This window comes from Suncus etruscus, chromosome 18 (assembly GCF_024139225.1).
Source record: "Suncus etruscus isolate mSunEtr1 chromosome 18, mSunEtr1.pri.cur, whole genome shotgun sequence".
In the NCBI taxonomy this organism is placed as follows: Eukaryota; Metazoa; Chordata; class Mammalia; order Eulipotyphla; family Soricidae; genus Suncus; species Suncus etruscus.
Genome location: NC_064865.1, coordinates 28466697 through 28488649, shown reverse-complemented (window position 1 = coordinate 28488649; position 21953 = coordinate 28466697). Strand labels below are relative to the sequence as shown.

Sequence of the window (21953 nt, the reverse complement as noted above, 5' to 3'; positions counted from 1 at the left end):
AAAGATTCCTACATAAGTTTTTAACTCAAGTCATAGTGTATACTTACTATATGATATAGTTTTGTTTTTTTTTACATATTGCTATTTTCTTTGGGGATGGGGTGAGGGGTGCTCTTGGCTCTGCATTCTCTTATTGTTATATTTTTGCTACCAATTTACAAGGTACAAGTTATAACTGTGAAACATAAAAGTGTCAACAGCTTTTCACTAATATGAGAGATGTTACACTGACATCAGAAATGTTACAGTGACATCAGAAACCATTCATTTAAATATCAAGAAATTTAAGAAATGCTTCACAGGTTGCAGCAATAGTATAATGGGTAGAGTGTTTGTTTGCCTTGCATGTGGCTGACCTGGGTTCAATTCCCAGCATCCCACATGGTCCCCCAAGCCTGCACAGAGCCAAGAATAACCAGAGCACTGTATGAAGAGGGAGGGGAAGTGAGGGGAGGAAGGGGGAGGGGAAGAGAGGGGAAGGACAGGCAAGGGAGAGAAGGGAGGGAAGGGGAGGGGAGGGGAGGGGAAGAGAAGAGGGGAAAAGAGGAAAGATGAGAGAAAGAGGAGAGAAGAGGGATGGAAGGGGAAGGGAGGGGAGTAGAAATGCTTTAGTTGAACCCATTTCTATAAAACAGCATTAAATGGACTCCTTTTCAAAGGACCATGTAAAAATCAAAATTTTAAAAAATTAAAACAAAATTTTTTTAAATTTTAAAAATTTTAGAAAGTTTCTGACACTGTAAGTTATCATCTCTTCTATTTTAGGTGAATTATGAAGTATTAAGCCTCTTAATTTTAGTCAAATAAAATAATATAATCAGGGACCGGAGATATAGCATAGAGGTAATAAGGCGTTTGACTTTCAAGCAGAAGGTCATTGGTTCAAATCCCGGCAGTGCTCAAGGGTTACTCCTGGCTCCACGCTCAGAAATCGCTCCTGGCATGCTCAGGGGACCAGTTAGCATACAAAATTCACAAATTCATATATTGAGCTTTAACTTAATTTTTAAATAATTTGTGTATGTAGTAATACACAAATTTATCTCTCACATTATCCGTTGCCTAATTTTTCATATACATTCTAACACAGCAATAGATAATCAAATTTAATTTATACTTTTACATAGTCATGTAATGCAATCTACTCAAAGTAGCTTTGCAGAACAAAGATCAAAATACTGGCTAAACCCTGAGATGAAAAAGGAAAGATGTCCTATTCTGCAAAGAGAATGAGATTTTGAATTAAACACATGACTTTCCAGTAAATTTCTGCAATGCCATATCTTTAAAACTTTTTGTTGTTGTTGTTTTTTGTTTGTTTTTTGTTTTTGGGTCACACCCGGCAGCACTCAGTCAGGGACTACTCCTGGCTCCTGCTCAGAAATCACTCCTGGCAGGCTCGGAGGACCATTTGGGATGCCGAAATTCGAACCACTGTCCCTCTCCATGCCAGGCAAACGCTTTACCTCCATGCTATCACACTGGCCCCAATATTTTTAAATTTTTTTAATCAGTCAGATATAGTTGCCCAGCTAGCTCAGTCGGTAAAAAGCATGAGACTCTTAAAACAGTCAGATATTTCTATCAGAATCTATTACACATTTTATTTTTTAGATACTTAACTCAAAGGTTTCACAGAACACACCCTTTTCCAAATGCTCTGATTTTCCATTCTTAATTTCTTAAAATGCTGATCATGGGGCCAGAGCGGTGGCATAAGGAGTAGGGCATTTGCCTTGCATGTGCTAGCCTAGAACGGACCTAGGTTCGATCCCCTGGCATCCCATATGGTCCCCCAAGCCAAGAGCGAATTCTGAACGCATAGCCAGGAGTAACTACTGAGCATCACCAGGTACGACCACCCACCAAAAAAATGCTGATCATGATCCATTAAATTGATTTTTCTACCCACTAATGAACCATAACACCCATAATTTGAAAAATTGCAATAGAAAGTATTTTCAATCAATAAGTTTATTCAATATAACATAAATACAATATCATGAAATCTTGTCACTTTCTATTATAGACATTGATTTTTAGTACAGCCATACAAAAATTGAAACGAGAATGTTATGTGAAAGAAAATGGACAGATTATCCAGCCCTAAATGGTAAATGACAACATATAGGAAAGCCAACACTAAACAAACAAGAAAGAAAGAAAGAAAGAAGGAAGGAAGGAAGGAAGGAAGGAAGGAAGGAAGGAAGGAAGGAAGGAAGGAAGGAAGGAAGGAAGGAAGGAAGGAAGGAAGGAAGGAAGGAAGGAAGGAAGGAAGGAAGGGAAGGAAGAAGGAAGAAGAGAAGGAAAGAAAGAAGGAAAGAAAGAAGGAAAGAAAGAAGGAAAGAAAGAAGGAAAGAAGGTAAGAAGGAAAGAAGGAAGGGATGGAGGGAGGGAGAGAGAGAGAAGAGAGAGAGAGAGAGAGAAAGAAGAAAAGAAAGAAAGAAAGAAAGAAAGAAAGAAAGAAAGAAAGAAAGAAAGAAAGAAAGAAAGAAAGAAAGAAAGAAAGAAAGAAAGAAAGAAAGAAAGAAAAGAAGAAAGAAAGAAAGACAAGAAAGAAAGAAAGAGAGAGGGGGGGGAGGGGAGGGAGGGGAGGGAGGGAGGGGGAGAGAGAGAGAAAGAAAGAAAGAAAGGAAAGAAAGAAAGAAAGAAAGAAAGAAAGAAAGAAAGAAAGAAAGAAAGAAAGAAAGAAAGAATAGAAAGAAAGAAGAAAAAAGAAAGAAGAGAAAGAAAGAAAGAAAGAAAGAAAGAAAGAAAGAAAGAGAGAGAGAGAGAGAGAGAGAGAAAGAGAGAAGGGAGGGAGGGAGAGAAGAAGGGAGGGAGGGAGAGAGAGAGAGAGAAGGGAGGAAGGGAGGGAGGGAGGGAGAGAGAGAGAGAGAGAGAGAGAGAGAGAGAGATGAGAGAGAGAGAGAGAGAGAGAGGGAGAGAGAGAGCCTCATTTTCTTTCACTGAGGCTGGAGAGAGGTACAGGATTAAGATACAGACCTTCTATGTGGTCAACCCCAATACATTCAGCGGTGCTCAGGGGTAGTCCTAGCTCAGTGCTCAGAAATTACTCCCAGCATGCTTGGGGACCATATGGGATGCCGGAATCAGACTCAGGTCGGCTGCGTGGAAGGCCCTGCTGTGCTATCACTTCAGCCTCAAACAATTCAAAGAAACACAAACATCTGGTCTATTTTACCATAACACTTTGGTGCTTTTTTAAAGATTCTCACTTTCCATATAACCATGTCCTTTTCCTCTGACCTCTAACAGTTCAATAATCTTTCATGAAGAAAAGAGAAAAATCTAAAATGATGGTACTTATTAGAGAAATGAGCTCATAATTTAGCAGAATATCAAAGTTAACTTTAACATCCAGAGTTCCTAATCTGTTTACTTTCTCAAAACTTTAAAAATGTTTTTGTTTATTTCATTCAATTTTCACTATACAGATTGTTAAATCTCTTTAACCTAAGGATACACATAGCTTTTATTTGTTTACTGGCTTTGTGTTTGAGGTCAAATCCAAGGCATTATACATGCAGAAGCACACATTCTCACCGAGATATATCCCTGGTCTAGATTATCACTGTATAATATACTTTAAATAATATTTAAAATCACAGCAGCTTTTGCCAAAATAATCTTCATGTAGTCTTGACCATTTCATATGTCTACTGATATAAAGCATTTCTATACCCTATCTTCATATGGGAATTGAACACAAATGTATCTTTAAAATTTAATGATTTTTATCTTATGAATTAAAATAAAGGACACTAAACGGTTCAAATAGAACAGGGGTCTCAAACTTGTGGCCGGCAGCCACAAACGGCCCTCCATACAACTTTTTGTGGCCCTGCCCTAGAGGGATCTTCTTTTGCTTTGTTTTGTTTTAGTTGTTTGGGTCACACCCCCAATGTTCAAGGCTTAGTACTGACTTTGCACTCAAGGATCACCCCGACTTTGCCTCCTGCGGCCCCCGGGTAAATTGAGTCTGAGACCCCTGAAGTAGAATGTTGCTGATCATTTCTTTTTTTTTTTTTTTTTTTTTTTTTTTTTGGTTTTTGGGCCACACCCAGTGACGTTCAGGGGTTACTCCTGGCTATGCGCTCAGAAGTCGCTCCTGGCTTGGGGGACCATATGGGACGCCAGGGGATCGAACCGCGGTCCGTCCAAGGCTAGCGCAGGCAAGGCAGGCACCTTACCTCTAGCGCCACCGCCCGGGCCCCGTTGCTGATCATTTCTAACAAATGATATTGGGGTAATGAGGTAAAGGGATTTTATTTTCTTTACAAACCTGAAATTTTTGGGGGGGCACACCCGGTGACGCTCAGGGGTTACTCTTGGATATGCGCTCAGAAATCGCTCCTGGATTGGGGGACTATATGGAACACCGGCGGATCAAACTGAGATCCGTCCTAGGCTAGTGCTGGCAAGGCAGACGCCTTACCACTCTGTGCCACTGCTCCAGTCCCAAACCTGAAAATATTTTTATAATTTAGCAAAGCTGGTAGAAGTCATAAACATGTATAGGGAGGCACATGCCTCACAATCATCATGAGAGAGAGAGGAGAGAGAGAGAGAGAGAGAGAGAGAGAGAGAGAGAGAGAGAGAGAGAGAGAGAGAGAGAGAGAGAGAGAGAGAGAGAGAGAGAATGCGTGCGCTGCCCTAAACTCAGGAAGTGCCCTGTGCACTGTCCCCAAAACCAAAACATTGACTGACTGATTAAATAACAAAGCTGCATAAAGAGTAATTAAAAACAAATTAAACAGAAAGACAATAATTATAATCATAGAAAATAAAACCACAAGCCCAAACACAAAGATCATTGCTAAATTGTCTATTGGTAATTCTAAAACTGTACTTAAGAGATATAAAGAAACAAGACACTTATAGCCCCTACTCAGCCAAAAAAGTGTTACTGTTCCCTTTAAAGGTGAAGACTCTGTTACCAGAAACTCACCCCTTGAAACTGCCACAGGATGGCAATTGGCTCCCGGGATATATAAAGTCCCTGTTGAAGTGCTTGGGGGCTAGGAGACTGCTACTGCCACCCTGCTGGACTGCTCCTGCTAGAGAAACGCTGGAGAAACTTTACTGGACTCCGGACTCATGCCACCTTTTGCCTCTCTCCGACTGCTCAAGCCCTAACACTAACAATTTGAGACAGCTCAAATGTTGCACTGGTGAAGGGGGGTATTCTGTTTATGACTGAAACTCAACTACAAACATGCTTGTAATCATGGTGCTTAATGATTTAAAAAAAAAAATCAAAAAAGGAGGCCGGAGCGGTGGCGCTAGAGGTCAAGCGTCTGCAAGCGTCTGCCTTGCAAGTGCTAGCCTAGGATGGACTGCAGTTTGATTCCCCTGTGTGCCATATGTTCCCCCAAGCCAAGAGCAATTTCTGAGCTCATAGCCCAGGAGAATCCCTGAGTGTCAACGGATGTGACCCAAAAACAAAAAAAGAAAGAAACAAAGAAAAGAAAAGGAAAGAAAGAAAGAAAGAAGAAAGAAAAAGAAAGAAAGAAAGAAAGAAAGAAAGAAGAAAGAAGAAAAAAGAAAGAAAGAAGAAAGAAAGAAAGAAAGAAAGAAAAGAAGAAAGAAAGAAAAGAAAGAAAGAAAGAAAGAAAAAAGAAAGAAAGAAAAAAGAGAAAGAAAGAAAGAAAGAAAGAAAAGAAAGAGAAAGAAAGAAAGAAAGAAAGAAAGAAAGAAAGAAAGAAAGAAAGTTTTTTAAAAAAGTAACAACTGAGTAGAAATGGGGCTTTATTGGCAGGGTGACAAGCTTGGAGAGAGGAAACAAGTTGGAAGGTTTGTCTAAGCAGCACAAAGTGGAGAGCAAACTTCCAACATAGTTCTGAAATAGTTACATGAGTTAAGTGAAAGATTTTTTTATATTACCAGATTTTATTGTGTTTATAAGATTTATAAGTTTAACAGTCTATAATACTTTATGCTGCCTGGGTATATTGTTTATTTATAAATTCTTTCAGAATTCTTATGATTACAGACTACTTTCATAATTAACTTTGTTTCTATATTTAAAGTAATTAAATCAATAATTATAGATGAAATAGCTATCTTAAAATATTTGTAATGGAGTGACTATTTTGAATATTATACAAGAAAAGTAACTGTTGTTTTAGGTTACCCATGATTCAGTTCTAGGCTTTAAATTTTTTTAAATGAATTTAGGATATTTATTTCTAAATGGCATGCTTACCTTCTTTAAAAACACTAAATGTGGGGGCCGGGCGGTGGCGCTAGAGGTAAGGTGCCTGCCTTACCTGCGCTAGCCTTGGATGGACCACGTTCGATCCCCCGGCATCCCATATGGTCCCCCAAGCCAGGAGCGACTTCTGAGCACGTAGCCAGGAGTAACCCCTGAGCGTCACCGGGTGTGGCCCAAAAACCAAAAAAAAAAAAAAAAAAACACTAAATGTAGATATGGTAGGACATATCTACAATACACAGTAATTATAAGCACATGTGGAGTACAATTAGTGCAAGCAAATTAAATTTGAAAAATAGAATCTTAGGGGGCTAGAGTGATAGCAGAATCAGGGTGTTTGCCTTGCACGCAGCCAATCTGGGACGGACCCAGGTTCAATTCCTGGCACCCCATGTGGTCCCCCAAGTCCGCCAGAAGTGATTTTTGAGTGCAGGGCCAGGAGTAACCCCTAAGTGTCACCAGGTGCGGCCCAAAAACCAAAACAACAAAATAAAAACTTAGAAACTGATCTTTTTTGTTTTGTTTTGTTTTTTTGTTTTTGGGCCACACCCGGTGATGTTCAGGGGTTACTTCTGGCTATGAGCTCAGAAATCGCGCCTGGCTTGGGGGACCATATGGGACGCTGGGCGCAGGCACCTTGCCTCTAGCGCCACCACGCCAGCCCCTAGAAACTGATCTTATTGTAAAGTTTCTCACAGGGCTTGGAACACAATAGACATTTTTTAGCTTCCAGGGTTATAATTATGATTTTGTATCCTATTATGATCTCTCCCCAAATGTTCTCTACTTATTCCTTCTTTTTTTTTAATTACTTTATTTAAACACCATTGCTGCGAAGTTGTTCACAACACAGTTGAAGTTATTCATAATACAGTTGGGTTTGGTATTTTTTCACAGACACAAAGTGATTCATGATTGAATTTCAGTCATGCAATGTACACATTTCCCACCACCGATGTCCCCAGTTTCCCTTCTACCCTCCCCTCTGCCTGCCTATGGTGCAGTCATTTTCCTTCTCTTTTTATCCTCTGACTTCCCCAAAGTGAATTTTTATGGGGAAAAAGCTCTACCTGAAAAACAGCCACAACAATATAATATATATTTTTGTCTCGTGGCTACTTTCATTATTGTTATGGCTGGAGTTAAACTCATCAACTAGGAAGTATTCTGTCAAAGCTCTAACTATAGACATACTGGGTCATAGAGGTAGAAAACACTCATTTAACATGGCAGAAATATTAGATAAAACCCAAACTTACCATATTTCTTCCTTTCAAAAACAATATTTGACAAACTTAAAACTTTTAACAGATACAAACTGCCATCTCCACAAGCCCTCCATCATCTACCCCCTAGTTAGACTTGAATGTAAAGATTTATTAACATTTAAACTATGATTATTTCCTCATCCAAAGAACTTAATATAAGACAGACGTTTACCAAACTCTAACAAGGCAAAAGAGCCTCCACTTCACTAAACCTCTATCTTGATTTATAAAAAGTAGAAGACTCAACAAAAATGAATTCATCCATTCCCAGTTCCCAGAATTAGCTTAAGCTAACAGCTTAAGATCCCATTCCTAGGTTGGCACTTCCCCCTTTTCAAAGTGCCTGCAGAAAAAGCTCAAGTATAAATGTCTGAAAAATTTAGGGTTTGTTCTAGTCAACACTTAGTATGTTCAGTAACCAACCTACCTTGTGGATCTTCCGTCTAGTCCTTTGAGATGTACATGTATTTCCCACAACCCAGAGATATTTCTCAAAGACATTAAAATCATTCCTTTAAAATCATCAGAAGGATAGAATCTCAAAGTCTCTAGAAGCTATCTTACCTCAGTAACTGTCAGACCTAACTGGCCTACAGATCACACTTCCAAAGACCAATCCTTTACTTCTCTATCTGTATTAAACAAGGCTAGTAATCCATCCCTACTACCTCATTCTATCTTTGTAACAAACATTCAGTCACCTCTGTACAATTAAAGATAAATACAGGTCATGCTGGACCCTTCTTGCCTACTGTAATTAGTGTGTTACTAAAATCTGTCTTTATCACTTCACTAGTGTCCAGCTTTATCTTTGACAAATAATGAGAAAGTTAAACATAATTTATTTAAACTTAAGTTATTTTAAAAATTATCATTAAAGCTTTTTTTAACTCTATAGGCTTTAACTTCATAGAATCATAAAAGAATCAATCAGCATGGCCCCTGACAAAAAACAAGTTCAAGCCATTCATGATATAAATGATATATTTAAGGTCAAAAGTGATTAAATGGCTTACCCAAAGTGATTTAAGTGAAGAACTGCATTTTAAAAAATAAATAGATAAATAAATTCTGTAAGAGTTTTTCTCTTACTCAAACAGGAAGATATTTTCTCTTCTATTTTCATTAGTATGTATTATCCTCCTACAACCCCACTATATACCTACAACTATAACCCAAGAAAAACTTGTTTGATTTAATTATGTATATTTCTTTTCACTCAAAGAAGACAATCCTATACAAATACATGAAGTCGTTTAGTGAGAAGAAACTATTTTCACACCCGAGCAAAGAAAACAAAACCCCATGCATAAAATGTAAAAGAAGGCCAAATTTAGATAGTCTTAAAATCAACCAAAGAAAGAAATTAAATTAAAAACCTTTATCTGCACTTACCAGCAAAGCATTTGGAACAGAGGTTCATTGTCTTGCTGGACCTGGGGCAAAAAATAAAAAAAAAAAGAAAAAAAAAGAAAGAAGAGCTAAAACTTCAGTATAATTCTAATAAAAACATAAAAATGTTTAAAACTTAGCAAAGAATTCCCTGACTAGACAACTGAATTAATAAACCCTACTCAGCCCCACACCCACAATAAAATAAATACAAAATTAATAAATACCAAAATAAATAAAATATAAATATCATTTATCTCTAAGTTAGCCATTCTATTCCTATTCCAAATCCTAATCACATTATTATATAAATTATATTATACATAAAACTCCTTCAAATGTTCCCAAATTATTTCCTCTGTTAATAATAGCTATAATTCACTTGGATGGGAGGTTAACATTATCTTACTAATCTTTCCAATACATCTGAAAAGTGCAATATATTATTTTGATTCAATAGTAGATTTTTAAAAAATCACATACCAGGAAACATCATAGGAAAGGTTATAACTGATGATTCAATTGATGAGAAAATGTTACTTCCCCTCAAACTGTTACTAAATTGAAGACACTTTAGAAATCAAGGGCATACTAGACTTAGTATGAACAGATGAATAAGATGCCTATGATCCCATGGCAAGGGAGGCTGTATCTAACCTCAAGAAAGTATCAAACCTCAGCTCTGTCATTCTCTCACACCTCAATGCAAAACAGCACTTCGCATCATACCACAGAGGACAATCAATAATAACTTGTCTGTTTCTCCTTATTGTTCTTCCTTTCCACCACTGTAAAGTGGTCTTTCAAAAATCTTCCAAATTATTCTTACTACACTGTACTTACAATGTAAGCTAACCTAGTAACAGTTCCATTTCTCAGTTAATTCCTTCCCAAGTACTGTGTCTTTGCCTACTAGTCTTACCAAGAAATTTTGTCCCTCTGGAAAAGGCAATAACCTTCTGCTATCTTAATAAATTTTATGCATCTTTTTAGTGAAGTGAAATAGTTCTAAATTAATATAAAGGTAAGTGAGAGCATGAGACATGTGTTCAAAATAAAACATGAGCTTCTCCAGATGCAAATCAAGATGAATTCCCTAATAATTATTTTCTACTATATAGGGACCCATGGCCCAATGATATGCTACTGTCATGAAATGATAAAACTGGTGAGAGGGGTTCTGATTATTTATCCCCCCCCAAATAAAGACTATTAACAGCTGAATAGTTCTTTATGATTCTGTTTAATATAAAGACATCATTAAGTTCTCAGCTGGTAGGTATGTAACCAGAGTTAAAGGAATAAGTGATGGTGATAATAACAATAAGTGAATGAATGTGGTCTAACTAATTCCTATGATCATGCCAAACTAGAGCCTGCCATCAACACAGAAGCTGAGGGGAACAGAATGATCATCATTCTTATCGTGAGAAGGTTCCCACAATAACAGATTAAGTGAGTCAGCTCCTTGGGGAAATAAAACCTTATTCATCTGAAGGAAGAAGAACAACTCCCAAAAGAGTCCCCCCCATGTTCAGTTCCAAACTAAGGAAGAATAGGAACCTAAGGCACTAACACACCTCCCCTGCAGAAAGAAGGTAGGTATTTTGTTCATATGGTGCCAGCAAAAGTAAGATAGCTTTGACATGGCAGGCAAGCTATGTCCTTTGTGTCATCACTAGGTCAGAGAAATTATTATTTAGTACTCAAACAGCAACTACTTTTCAAAAACTATACTTTAGTAGGCTAAATGCCAAGTACCCAAAAATATAGATTCCTAATCCTTAGACTGTACATTTACAAAGAAAGGTCTCCACAGATGAATTAAGTCCAAGATTTTAAACTTATATATACTCTATTAGCCAGGCTGACCCTGAATGGCACATTGTTTTGTGAGATGCAACAGGAATTTGCATTGTAACAAAGAAAGTAATATTAAGTCAAAAGTAGAAATTAAAAAATAAGAAACTAAAGAATTATGGTCACAAACTGATAATGCTAGAATAGTCCCTGGACTAGAGCTGGAAGAGAGGTAGAAGAAGCAAGGAAAAAATTCTCTTCCAAAGTCTAATTTCTTGAATTGTGAATTAAGATGCCAAAATTGAATGTAGGGGATACAAAAGAGGGTTGTGGTAATACTAAGAAGTTAATGAATACACATGAACTGAAAAATTGACCCGGAGAGATAGTATGCCTTTCATGCAGAAGGTCATTGATTCGAATCCAGGTATCCCATATGGTCCCCCGAGCCTGCCGGGAGCAATTTCTGAGCGTGGAGCCAGGAGTAACCCCTGAGCGCTGCTGGGTGTGACCCAAAAACCAAAAAAAAAAAAAAAAAAAGCTGAAAAAATTAATTCAAAATCAACAACGTAGTGAATCTGAGGTGTTTGTTAGCAATGCTAGCTAGTGTTGCATTTTCAGGCAGAAAAAAAAGAGGGTGGGGACAGAAAACACTTAAGAATTTCTGCTCCAGAACACCTAGATGGAAGGCGGGTTTGCCAGATTTTTATAATTTCAGTCTCCAGAGCTTTAAGAGAATACAATTCTGTTGCTTCAAGCAATCAAAATTTGTGGTTGTTATGGCAACCTCAGAACAAGAACACACTATTATGTTTCTGATCTCATCTAACTCTCCACCCTCACCCAAGCAACACCCGGACCAAATCCATTCTCTTAAATACAGTTTGTTTATTGTTGTCTTGCCACTCAACTATTAAGACCAAATCTACCCTTTTCCCACCTAAATCCTTTCTTCTCCTTTCTCTCCCTCTCTTTTTCCCTCCCCATCTTTCCTTAACCAACGCATGATTCTAAGGATGAAACTCAGGGTTCTCATACATAAAAAACATGTACTCTGGGGTCTGAGAGATAGCATAGAGGTAGGACATTTGCTTTGCATGCAGAAGGACAGTGGTTCGAATCCTGGCATCCCATGTGGTCCCCCAAGTCTGCTAGAAGCGATTTCTGAGTGTAAAGCCAGGAGTAACCTGAGCGCTGCTGGGTGTGACCCAAAAACCAAAAAAAAAAAAAAAAAAATGTACTCTATCACAGCAGTTCTTTTTAGCCATTAGGTTCTGATTTTCCTTCCACTGTCAAAAGGTCTCAGAACTCAGAAATCCATTGCCTCGACTTACTAAACTAGTGATCACACATAAAGGCCTCTGTCTTTTTATCTAGCTATATCATACCCCAAAACCTGCACGTGTTAACTTGACCCTGAACCCCTGAATCTGACTTCAGATTATCTAGTCCCCCCACCAAAAAAAAAATCTTTATAAATGGCAAAACCACCCTCCAAATTGCTCAAGTAGAATCCCTGAAACCAACTTTGACTACTCTTTGTCTCTTGTACACAATAAGCAATAATAAGCAGTGGCTCTATATCCAAGTAAACTCTAAGACTATCTCTTTCCTTCGTCTAAGATTCTACTTTGGTCACTATAACTCTAGCCTTAAGCTTCTTGGTAAATGACTTTTACTTGGTCACCCCAGTCCTAGTTGAAACTATTCATATGATTTTCCAAAGAGTAGGTAAAATAATCTGTACAACTCAAGTTAGGGGGCAGAGAAATAGGACAGATAGCATGCTTTGTATGCATCTAACCCCAGCTTTATCTATAGAAAGTCCTACTTAGTTCCTTAAACATCAGTAGGTAGATATCTCTGGGAGAACCCTGAACAATGTCTGGGTGGCTCAGTGAGGAATGGATCACATCCAGTCAGCTTCATATCCTTGGACTCAGGGAATGAGTCCAACCAGATGACAGTGAGTCACTGGCTTCCCTAAGAACCCCACCCCCAAATAAAAACAGAGGTAGAAGAACCTACCTCTCTTATTTCTTGCCACTTTGACTTCTGATTCCAATCAGATTAGGTGTTTTTTTGTTTGTTTGTTTGTTTGTTTTCCTGTTTCCTAGACTGGGCTGTGGAGCTCCTGACTAAGCTATTTCTTCTCCCTTCACTCATTTTAAGATTTGTGTTTTCTTTTCTGTCCGGTTCTTGTCATTCAAGTAAGCCTCATTAGGCTTTATCTAATAACCATTTAATTTAAACCTTCTTGCTACTTCTATTTCTTCACTACACAATCATTCCTTGATATTTCACTTTGGACTTGTTAATTATATTTCATCACAAGCAAGAGTCCTAAAAGTGAAGCCTCTTTAGAAATGCCTCTGGTATTTAATAGGCACCTCGTAATTGAATGAATTCTTTCCTGAAAGCATAAACTATGAAAAAAAAATCTAAATTATGATATATTTTATAAAGGTCATTCAAACATCACCTGAAAGACTGAACTTCCACTATTTCTTGTCAGCCTGTCAATTCTCAGGAGCTCTGTCTCTCTGTATTACTTACAAGTGGTAGATAATGCCACCCTATGGAATTGGTCCTGATTTGTTACTCCTGAAAGAACAGGGAGTAGACAATTCCAAGAAGCCAGATACTTGGAAACAAAGAGTTCAATTTTTTGGAGGATGAATAATGGTATTTTCTCGTTGTGAAAATGTTCTCTTTCTCTCTCTCTCTTCCTCCTTCCTTCCCTCTCTCCCTCCCATCCACATCTCTCTCTTTTTCTCTTCCTCCTTCCCTCCCTCCCTCATTCCCACCCTCATAGACCGAGGTGGGGGAGCATGTAAACACAAACCCAAGATTACTGCTTTCCTTCTATTATCAAAAATAAGTTATTTTTTATGTTGATTAAACCTTGGCTTTTAAAGAGAAATAATGCAGCATAGGGACTAGAGAGAGTACATCATTTGCCTGGTACATAACCAATATGGATTCAATCTTCAACATCCCATATGGTTCAGAAAGCCAGGAGTGATTCCTGAGTACAGAGCCAGGAATAATTCCTGAGTATCACTGGGTGTGAACCAAAAATACAAAAGAGGAAACTAAAACCAAAATACTTGCGCACACACATTCCAAAAAAAGAACCAACAAAGCATGTAGTACATACATTGATAACAATAGTTACCAATGAGAGGTGTCTTTATAGATGTGAATCATCCCAAACCTTTACATGTGCATTTTGCTTTTTCTTTAGAGCGTGTGGAAGGAACACCTGAGAGTATTCAGAGGCTACAATTGGCTCTGTGTTTAGGATTGTACTATGCTGTGTTGGTAACTGAATTGCGATTGGTTATATACAAGAAAATAAAAAGACAAGTCAAGGGGCTGGAGAGAGAGCATGAAGGTAAGGCATTTGCCTCCCATGCAGAAGGTCGGTGGTTCCAATCCCGGCATCCCATAAGGTCCCCCGAGCCTGCCAGGAGTGATTTCTGAGCGTAGAGCCAGGAGTAAACCCTGAGCACTGCTGGGTGTGACCCAAAAACTAAAAACAATTCAAGAAGACAGGGAGAAAGTATAATGATTAGGGTATATATTATGAGCCAAAACTCAGTCTAATACCCAGCACATATGGCTTTGTGAAATGTACTAGAGGTACAGTGGGGCAGTGCCAGAATGACCCTGGTGGTCTCCAGCAAAAGAAACCAATAGTGCCAGCTCATAAATATATCACCTCTTCCAAGTCTTTATTTTATTATTATTATTTATTTATTTATTTATTTATTTTGGTTTTTGGGTCACCGGGATTTGGATACCGGGATTTGAACAAGGATCTGTCCCGTGTTGCCACGGGCAAGGCAAAGGCAAACACCTTACAATGTGCTATTACTTCGGCCCCCTCTTCCAAGTCTTATGGTCCCCACATTTTGGTAGGTTAAACAAGGACCATAATCTGTTAAAAGAAAAAGAAAACACACACACACACACACACACACACACACACACACACACACACACACACACACACAGAGCCAGGTAGATAGCTCAACCCATGTTTTGCATGCTGAAGACTTAAGTTTTATCACCAGCAACACATGGTCGCCGGGCACAGAGTAAAAAGTGTCTCCTGAATACTATCAGATGTGACCAAAAATGCTTCTCTTTTTTTTTTGGGGGGGGGGGGGCACACCCAGTGACACTCAGGGGTTACTCCTGGCTATGCGCTCAGAAACCGCTCCTGGCTTGGAGGACCATATGGGACACCAGAGGATCGAATTGTGGATGACAGAGGATGGAATTGCAGTCCGACCTAGGTCAGCGCATGCAAGCCAAATGCCCTAATGCCTATGCCACCTCTCCAGCCCCCAGCAAAAAGACTTAAAAAAAAAAAACTGGGCCCGGAGAGATAGCACAGCGGCCTTTGCCTTGCAAGCGGCTGATCCAGGACCAAAGGTGGTTGGTTCGAATCCCGGTGTCCCATATGGTCCCCCGTGCCTGCCAGGAGCTATTTCTGAGCAGACAGCCAGGAGTAACCCCTGAGCAATGCCGGGTGTGACCCAAAAACCAAAAAAAAAAAAAAGAAAAAAAAAAAACTATCACTACAAAAGGATTACATCGTTTTCTTTTATTATTATTATTATTATTATTATTTTGTTTTTTTTGTTTGTTTTTTTTTTGGTTTTTGGGCCACACCCGGTAATGCTCAGGGGTTACTCTTGGCTATGTGCTCAGAAGTTGCTCCTGGCTTGGGGGACCATATGGGACACCGGGGGATCGAACCGCGGTCCATCCTAGGCTAGCGCAGGCAAGGCAGGCACCTTACCTTTAGCGCCACCGCCCGGCCCCTATTATTTTGTTTTTGTATTGTGCCAGTGATCAATCTTAAGAGTCTATCATATAATGCTATATTCCCAGCCCAATATTTCCTTCTTAATAAAGAAAACAAGTCTGTTCGAAACCAACTACTGGGCAATGGGATGAATTCATGGGTACAAAGGACCGGCTTGAAGGCAACTTGTATATATAAAGCCCTGCATTGCATCACACACACACACACACACACACACACACACACACACACACACACACACACACACACACACACACACTGGCTTGAAGGCAACTTGTATATATACAGCCCTGCATTGCATCACACACACACACACACACACACACACACACACACACACACACACACACACACACAAAATATGGAGAGGAGCAGAAAAAAGGAGAGCAGATGAAGAAAGGCAAAGAAAAAGAAGGGGGGAAAAGCAACCTCCAGTACTTGAGCAGCATTCTAGTGGTTTAAATAATTAGACTAAGAGCAATCTAGATGTCAGCTCTTAAAGATAACATCTAGAAAGTATAACATTCTATAGTAGATAGATATCAACTCTGTTGATCTCAGGCAAATAAGTTTAAAAAGAAAAAAGTTTCAAAAAGGACACCCTAGGTGGCAAAGACAAAGGAAGCTTTTTTAGGGGGCAGGGGCCACACCCGGCATCACTCAGAGGTTACTCCTGGCTCTTTGCTGAGAAATTGTTATTGTCAGGCTCGGGGGACTATATGATACTGGGGAACGAACCCGGTCCATCCCACATTAGCTGCATGCAAGGCAAACGCTCTACTGTTGTGCTATCACTGTTTCCTCAAAGGAAGCTTTCAATATTACATCCAGTCTGCCAAACTGTTACAAATAACCTAAATCACTGAAAACTGCCTGTGAGGTTTTCTTTTTCAGGAAATATTCCCCCCCCCACAAAAAAAGATGAAGTAGTTAATAAAGGGATTCGTTTCTAGAATGTAGGAATCTAAATTTTGGTGCCATAAAAGTTCATTTTAATGTCATAATTTAGATTGCATGTGGGGTACTGTTAAGAACGGTCTTAACATTTTATGTCCAAACTGAAGGACAGCAAGGGAAATATATACTTAATGGATTCAATGCCCCTAGAAAAAATAAAGATGTAAAATGGCTCACTTTATCATCTATGACCATATTATACATATACCATATGTATATGTATATATACCATATGGTATATACATATATATACCATATGGTATATACATATACCATAATATACATATTACTAAAGGCTTTGGCCAAAGCGATCTAGCAATTAAAAAAGATGAGGTAAAATTACAGATAAAACTAGCAGACAAGGGCCCGGAGAGAGAGCACAGCGGCGTTTGCCTTGCAAGCAGCCGATCTAGGACCAAAGGTGGTTGGTTCGAATCCCGGTGTCCCATATGGTCCCCCGTGCCTGCCAGGAGCTATTTCTGAGCAGACAGCCAGGAGTAACCCCTGAGCACCGCCGGGTGTGGCCCAAAAACCAAAAAAAAAACAAAAAAACTAGCAGACAAGAAAAAGAAACAAAATTTTTAAGATGAGGTAAGAATACAGATAAAACTAGCAAAGACAAAAAAAGAAACAAAATTTTAAAATCCTTTTTATAGATTTCAAAAAACTAAATTAATACCAAATTATTTTCCATCTAAGACAAAATGGTGCTATTATCTCTAATTCATACTGTCTATAATTATTGCAATTGTCCTAACAAATGTAAGGTACGGTAGTTGCTAAATTATTCTTTAAAAAAAAAAAAAAAAAAACAGGCTTTGCTTTCAATAAACCCTTATTTTTAAAATAGGAACAGGAAAAAAAGTCGTTTGAAAATCCTGAAAGTGAAAACTCCAGGTGTGCGGTCAAGCCCAGAGGAAGAGGTGTTTGTGGTTTCAAAAGAAGATTGTTGATGAAATTAATCTCCTAGGAATTTCTGCCTAGTCAGTCTCTAAAAGAGGATAGACAATAAAGTTCTCACCACTGGGTGGAACCAAAAAATACGAACATGGAAGGATGTCAAAGAATATTAGTGCTGAATGGTTTGTCAAGATTATTGTACTAAGCAAGATTAAAAAGAAGTAAAATATCATTTAAAACATATATATAAAACACATAATACTTGTGTCTGGAGTGTCATCTCATGATTACAAGAAGTAGCTACTACTAAAACATGCCTTTTTTTTTTTTTTTTGGTTTTTGGTTTTTGGGTCACTCCCGGCAGCGCTCAGGGGTTACTCCTGGCTCTACGCTCAGAAATCGCTCCTGGCAGGCTCAGGGGACCATATGTGATGCCAGAATGCGAACCACCGACCTCGTGCATGCAAGGCAAACGCTTTACCACCATGCTATTTCTCCGGCCCCCTAAAAAATGCTTTTAAAGAACATGTAGTAAGTAATATAACAGAAGTCTCAGAATGTTGGGAAGAGCACAAATGTCATCAAAATAACGAATATCATATGAATAAAATTTTTTGTAGCTCTGTGTAAAATTTCTAATAATATCAACATTGGGGATTTTTGTTTAGTTGTTTTTGGTTTGGGGCCACACTTGGCGGTGCTCAGGGATTACTCCTGCTCTGCGTTCAGAAATCACTCCTAGCAGGCTCAGGGGACCATAGGGGATGCCGAGGATTGAATCCGGGTCATCTGTGTGCAAGGTAAATGCCCTACCTGCTGTGCTATTGCTCTGGTCCCTAATAATTATTCTTAAGAACTACTTTTAAAGTTTGGAGAGATAGTACACCAGGGAGAGAAATTGCCTTGTATCCAGTCAACCTATATTCAATCCTCAATATCCCATATGGTCTGGCCCCTGCCCCATACACTTCATTCCCCGATAAGTGATCTCTGAGTGCAGAGACAGGTGTAAACCCTACGCACTACAAGGTGTGGAGACACACATGAGTATGGACACACACAAACACACACACTTTGAGTGAAAATGAGTTTTGCATATTCCAGCATTTTTAAACTATGCACCCATCCAACCCAGTATTTCTGCTTTATCCTAGTGAAGAACTATGTATCTACTCTTATTTAGATATGCACATAAAAGCAGTAAATATCCATATTTATATAAGACCAGATCACAAATAGTTGATACATTTAATGAACAATTAAAAGTAAATGGGTGGGGCCCGGAGAGATAGCACAGTGACCGATCCAGGACCAAAGGTGGTTGGTTCGAATCCCGGTGTCCCATATGGTCCCCCATGCCTGCCAGGAGCTATTTCTGAGCAGACAGCCAGGAGTAACCCCTGAACATCGCCGGGTGTGCCCCCCCCCCCAAAAAAAAAGTAAATGGGTGGACAATTTTACTGAAGCATAAAGACTTAGCATAAAAAAGTAACTTAGGGGCCCGGAGAGATAGCACAGCGGCGTTTGCCTTGCAAGCAGCCGATCCAGGACCAAAGGTGGTTGGTTCGAATCCCGGTGTCCCATATGGTCCCCCGTGCCTGCCAGGAGCTATTTCTGAGCAGACAGCCAGGAGTAACCCCTGAGCACTGCCGGGTGTGGCCAAAAAAAAAAAAAAAGGTAACTTAGAAGGCAGTACGACAGCACAATGGGTAGAGCGTTTGCCTTGCACGAGGCCTAACTGGGTTCATCCCCAGCTTCTCATATGGTCCCCCAAACCTGCCAAGAGTAATTTCTGAGTGCCCAACCAGGAGTAAACTGAGTGGTACCAGTTGTGGCCCAAAAACAAAAACCAAAAAGTAAACTTAAAAGCATTATTATTAGGGGCTGGAGCAATAGCACAGAGGTAGGGTGTTTGCCTTGCATGCTGCTGACCCAGAACGAACCTGGGTTCAATTCCCAGCATCCATATGGTCCCCCAAGCCAGCCAGGAGTGATTTCTGAGCACAAACCCAGGAGCAACCCCTGAGAAGTGCTGGGTGTGGCCCCAAAAAAATTATTATTGTAGCTTTCTTAATCAGAAAATAAAACCTTAACAAAGAAATCAGTAAACAAGGGTTTAAGGAGGGTATACTAATTAGTAGATAAGGGAAATTAGTTGGTAAACAAGGAATCAGTAAAAAAGGGTTTAAATTACAAGATTAAACTAAGTCTAGTAAGGGTAATTATTTGAAAAAAAAAAGGTAATTCTTTTAGAAACTAAGACACATTTTTAACTTTTTTTAAATATCTAAAAAATACAACTTCCCATGTTATGGAATTTGGGTAAGAAAAAATACCAGCAGAAAATCCACTATACATGGAAGAAAAAAATTACCTATCAATATGTACATACAAGAAAAAGTATGCAGGGAGGTGGGACAGAGCAAAAATTGGGAATTTTGCCTAGAAAAGGCCTAAAGGCAGACTTAGAACCATTTTTATGGTATCATGATAATTACCAATATTTTTTAGACATATCACATTGATTACTGTATCATACCCACCGACAAACCCATCTTCCCATCCCTGTCGCCAAGTCCCTTCTCAACGGCATTCTGTCTCTCAAACTTAGGAGACTCAGTTCTTTCTGTTGACCCAATCTCAGATTTACTTTCAAAAGCCACTGTCAACTCCATTGCTTTTTATATAACACACGAGTAAGATCATCCAGTATTTGTCTTTCTCCTGACTTACTTTTCTTTTCTTTTTTTTTTTTCTGACTTACTTTTCTTAACATGACACCCTCCAGTTCCAGACTGCAACAAAAATCAAGAGTTCATATTTACTTATAGCTAAGTCTTCTAATAGTATTCTTTCTCTCTCTCTCTCTCTCTCTCTCTCTCTCTCTCTCTCTCTCTCTCTCTCTCTCTCTCTCTCTCTCTCTCTCTCTCTCTCTCTCTCTCTCTCTCTCTTTCTTTCTTTCTTTCTTTCTTTCTTCTTTCTTTACCCATTCATCTATTGCCAGACATTTGAGCTGTTTCCAGATCTTGGCTACTCGAAATAGCACTGCAATAAAAACTTTACTCATGGGGGCCAGAGATAGCAGAGGTTAAGATATTTTCTGTGCATGCAGATTACATCCTGACACTGTATTCCAGGAGTATAGAAGGAGCCTCTTAACGATGTATCTCCAAAATCCAACCTTCCCTTGAACACCACCAACTTCCAAAAATGGAAGGAAAAAGCACTATTCTTACAAACCTAATCTGGAGGCAAGAACTAATAAATCAGGTAAGATACACAAAGCTGGTTTAAGTTCATGGGTACCTGCAAATGGTTCTGAATCCTTTCAGAATGAAAAGCTGCCTAAGGACAAATTTTTCATTTCAAGTCAAGGGCTGAGACATCTTGAATATGCCAAACAAAACCAGCTTCCTCCTAAATTCACACCTACTAAGCAGAAGAACTGATTATGGTACATTATTTAACAATTAAGGAATTAGTACATAAAGAAGACTTAAAAATTCATCAGCATATGCACCAAATAAGGGAGAATCAAAATGAATTAACTAATAACAGCCTTAAAAACAGAATAGAAGACCTGAGCTTAATAGACACGTACAGGGCTCTATACCACTAAAATAACAAGCACACATACTTATCTGTTGCACATGGGATAGATTACAGAATCAGACAAAAAAAAAACTAGACTCCTAGAGGGCCAGAGATATAGCATGCAGCAGACCCAGGACAGACCTAGATTCAATCCCCAGCATCCCATATGGTCCCCTGAGCCTGCCAGGGCAGTTTCTTAGTGCAGAGCCAGGAGTAGCCCCTGAGCGCTGCCAGGTATGGCCCAAAAACAAACAAACAAAAACTAAAAACTACATTCCAAAAAATCATGAAGACAAATTAAATCAAATGCTTTTTCAATTCACAATGCTATACAGACAGAAATAAACCATAAAGAGCTAAGAAAAAAAAACAAACATTTGAAAGCAAAACAAAATACAACTAAACAACCAAAGGATAAAGAGAAAATGAAAGAATAAAAAACATGAAACCAGAAGGTACATGAACAAAAATGTAGGCAGAACTCTCTATGACACAGAAGCTAAAGGCATTTTCAAGGATAAAACATCACTGACCAACCAACCAAATGGAAGCAAAGATAAACAAATGGGACTACATTAAACTAAGACACTTCTGCGCCTCAAAGGAAAGGGTGACTAGAATAAAGAGACTGCCCACGGAATAGGAGAAATTATTCACCCGTTACCCATCTGATAAGTGCTAGTATCTAAGATATATAAGGCACTGGTAGAACCAGCTTAAAGAAAAATAAAATCTAATCTTATCCAAAAATGTAAAGAAGAGATGAACAGAAACTTCCTCAAAGAAGAAATACAGATGGCCAAAAGGCACATGAAAAAATGTTCCACATCATTAATCATCAGGGTAGTGCAAATCAAAACAGTAAAAAGATACTATCTCACACCACAGAGAATAGCACACATCAAAAAGAACAAGAATAGCCAGTGCTGGCCCTGATGCAGGAAGAGACTCTCTTTCACTACAGATGGGAATGTGGACTGGTCCA

At 38.9% G+C, this 21953-nt stretch overlaps 1 protein-coding gene across 2 annotated transcripts in view; it reads right to left on the bottom strand.

Annotated features, from left to right (window-relative positions):
* The window catches only part of ZFAND3 (zinc finger AN1-type containing 3), a 321493-nt gene that overhangs the window by 237782 nt on the left and 61758 nt on the right, over positions 1-21953 (bottom strand). For both annotated transcript variants that reach the window (XM_049765426.1, XM_049765427.1), the window contains exon 2: positions 8881-8921. In XM_049765426.1, the coding sequence (XP_049621383.1) occupies positions 8881-8921 (41 nt within the window). The remainder of the gene's footprint in view (positions 1-8880; positions 8922-21953) is intronic.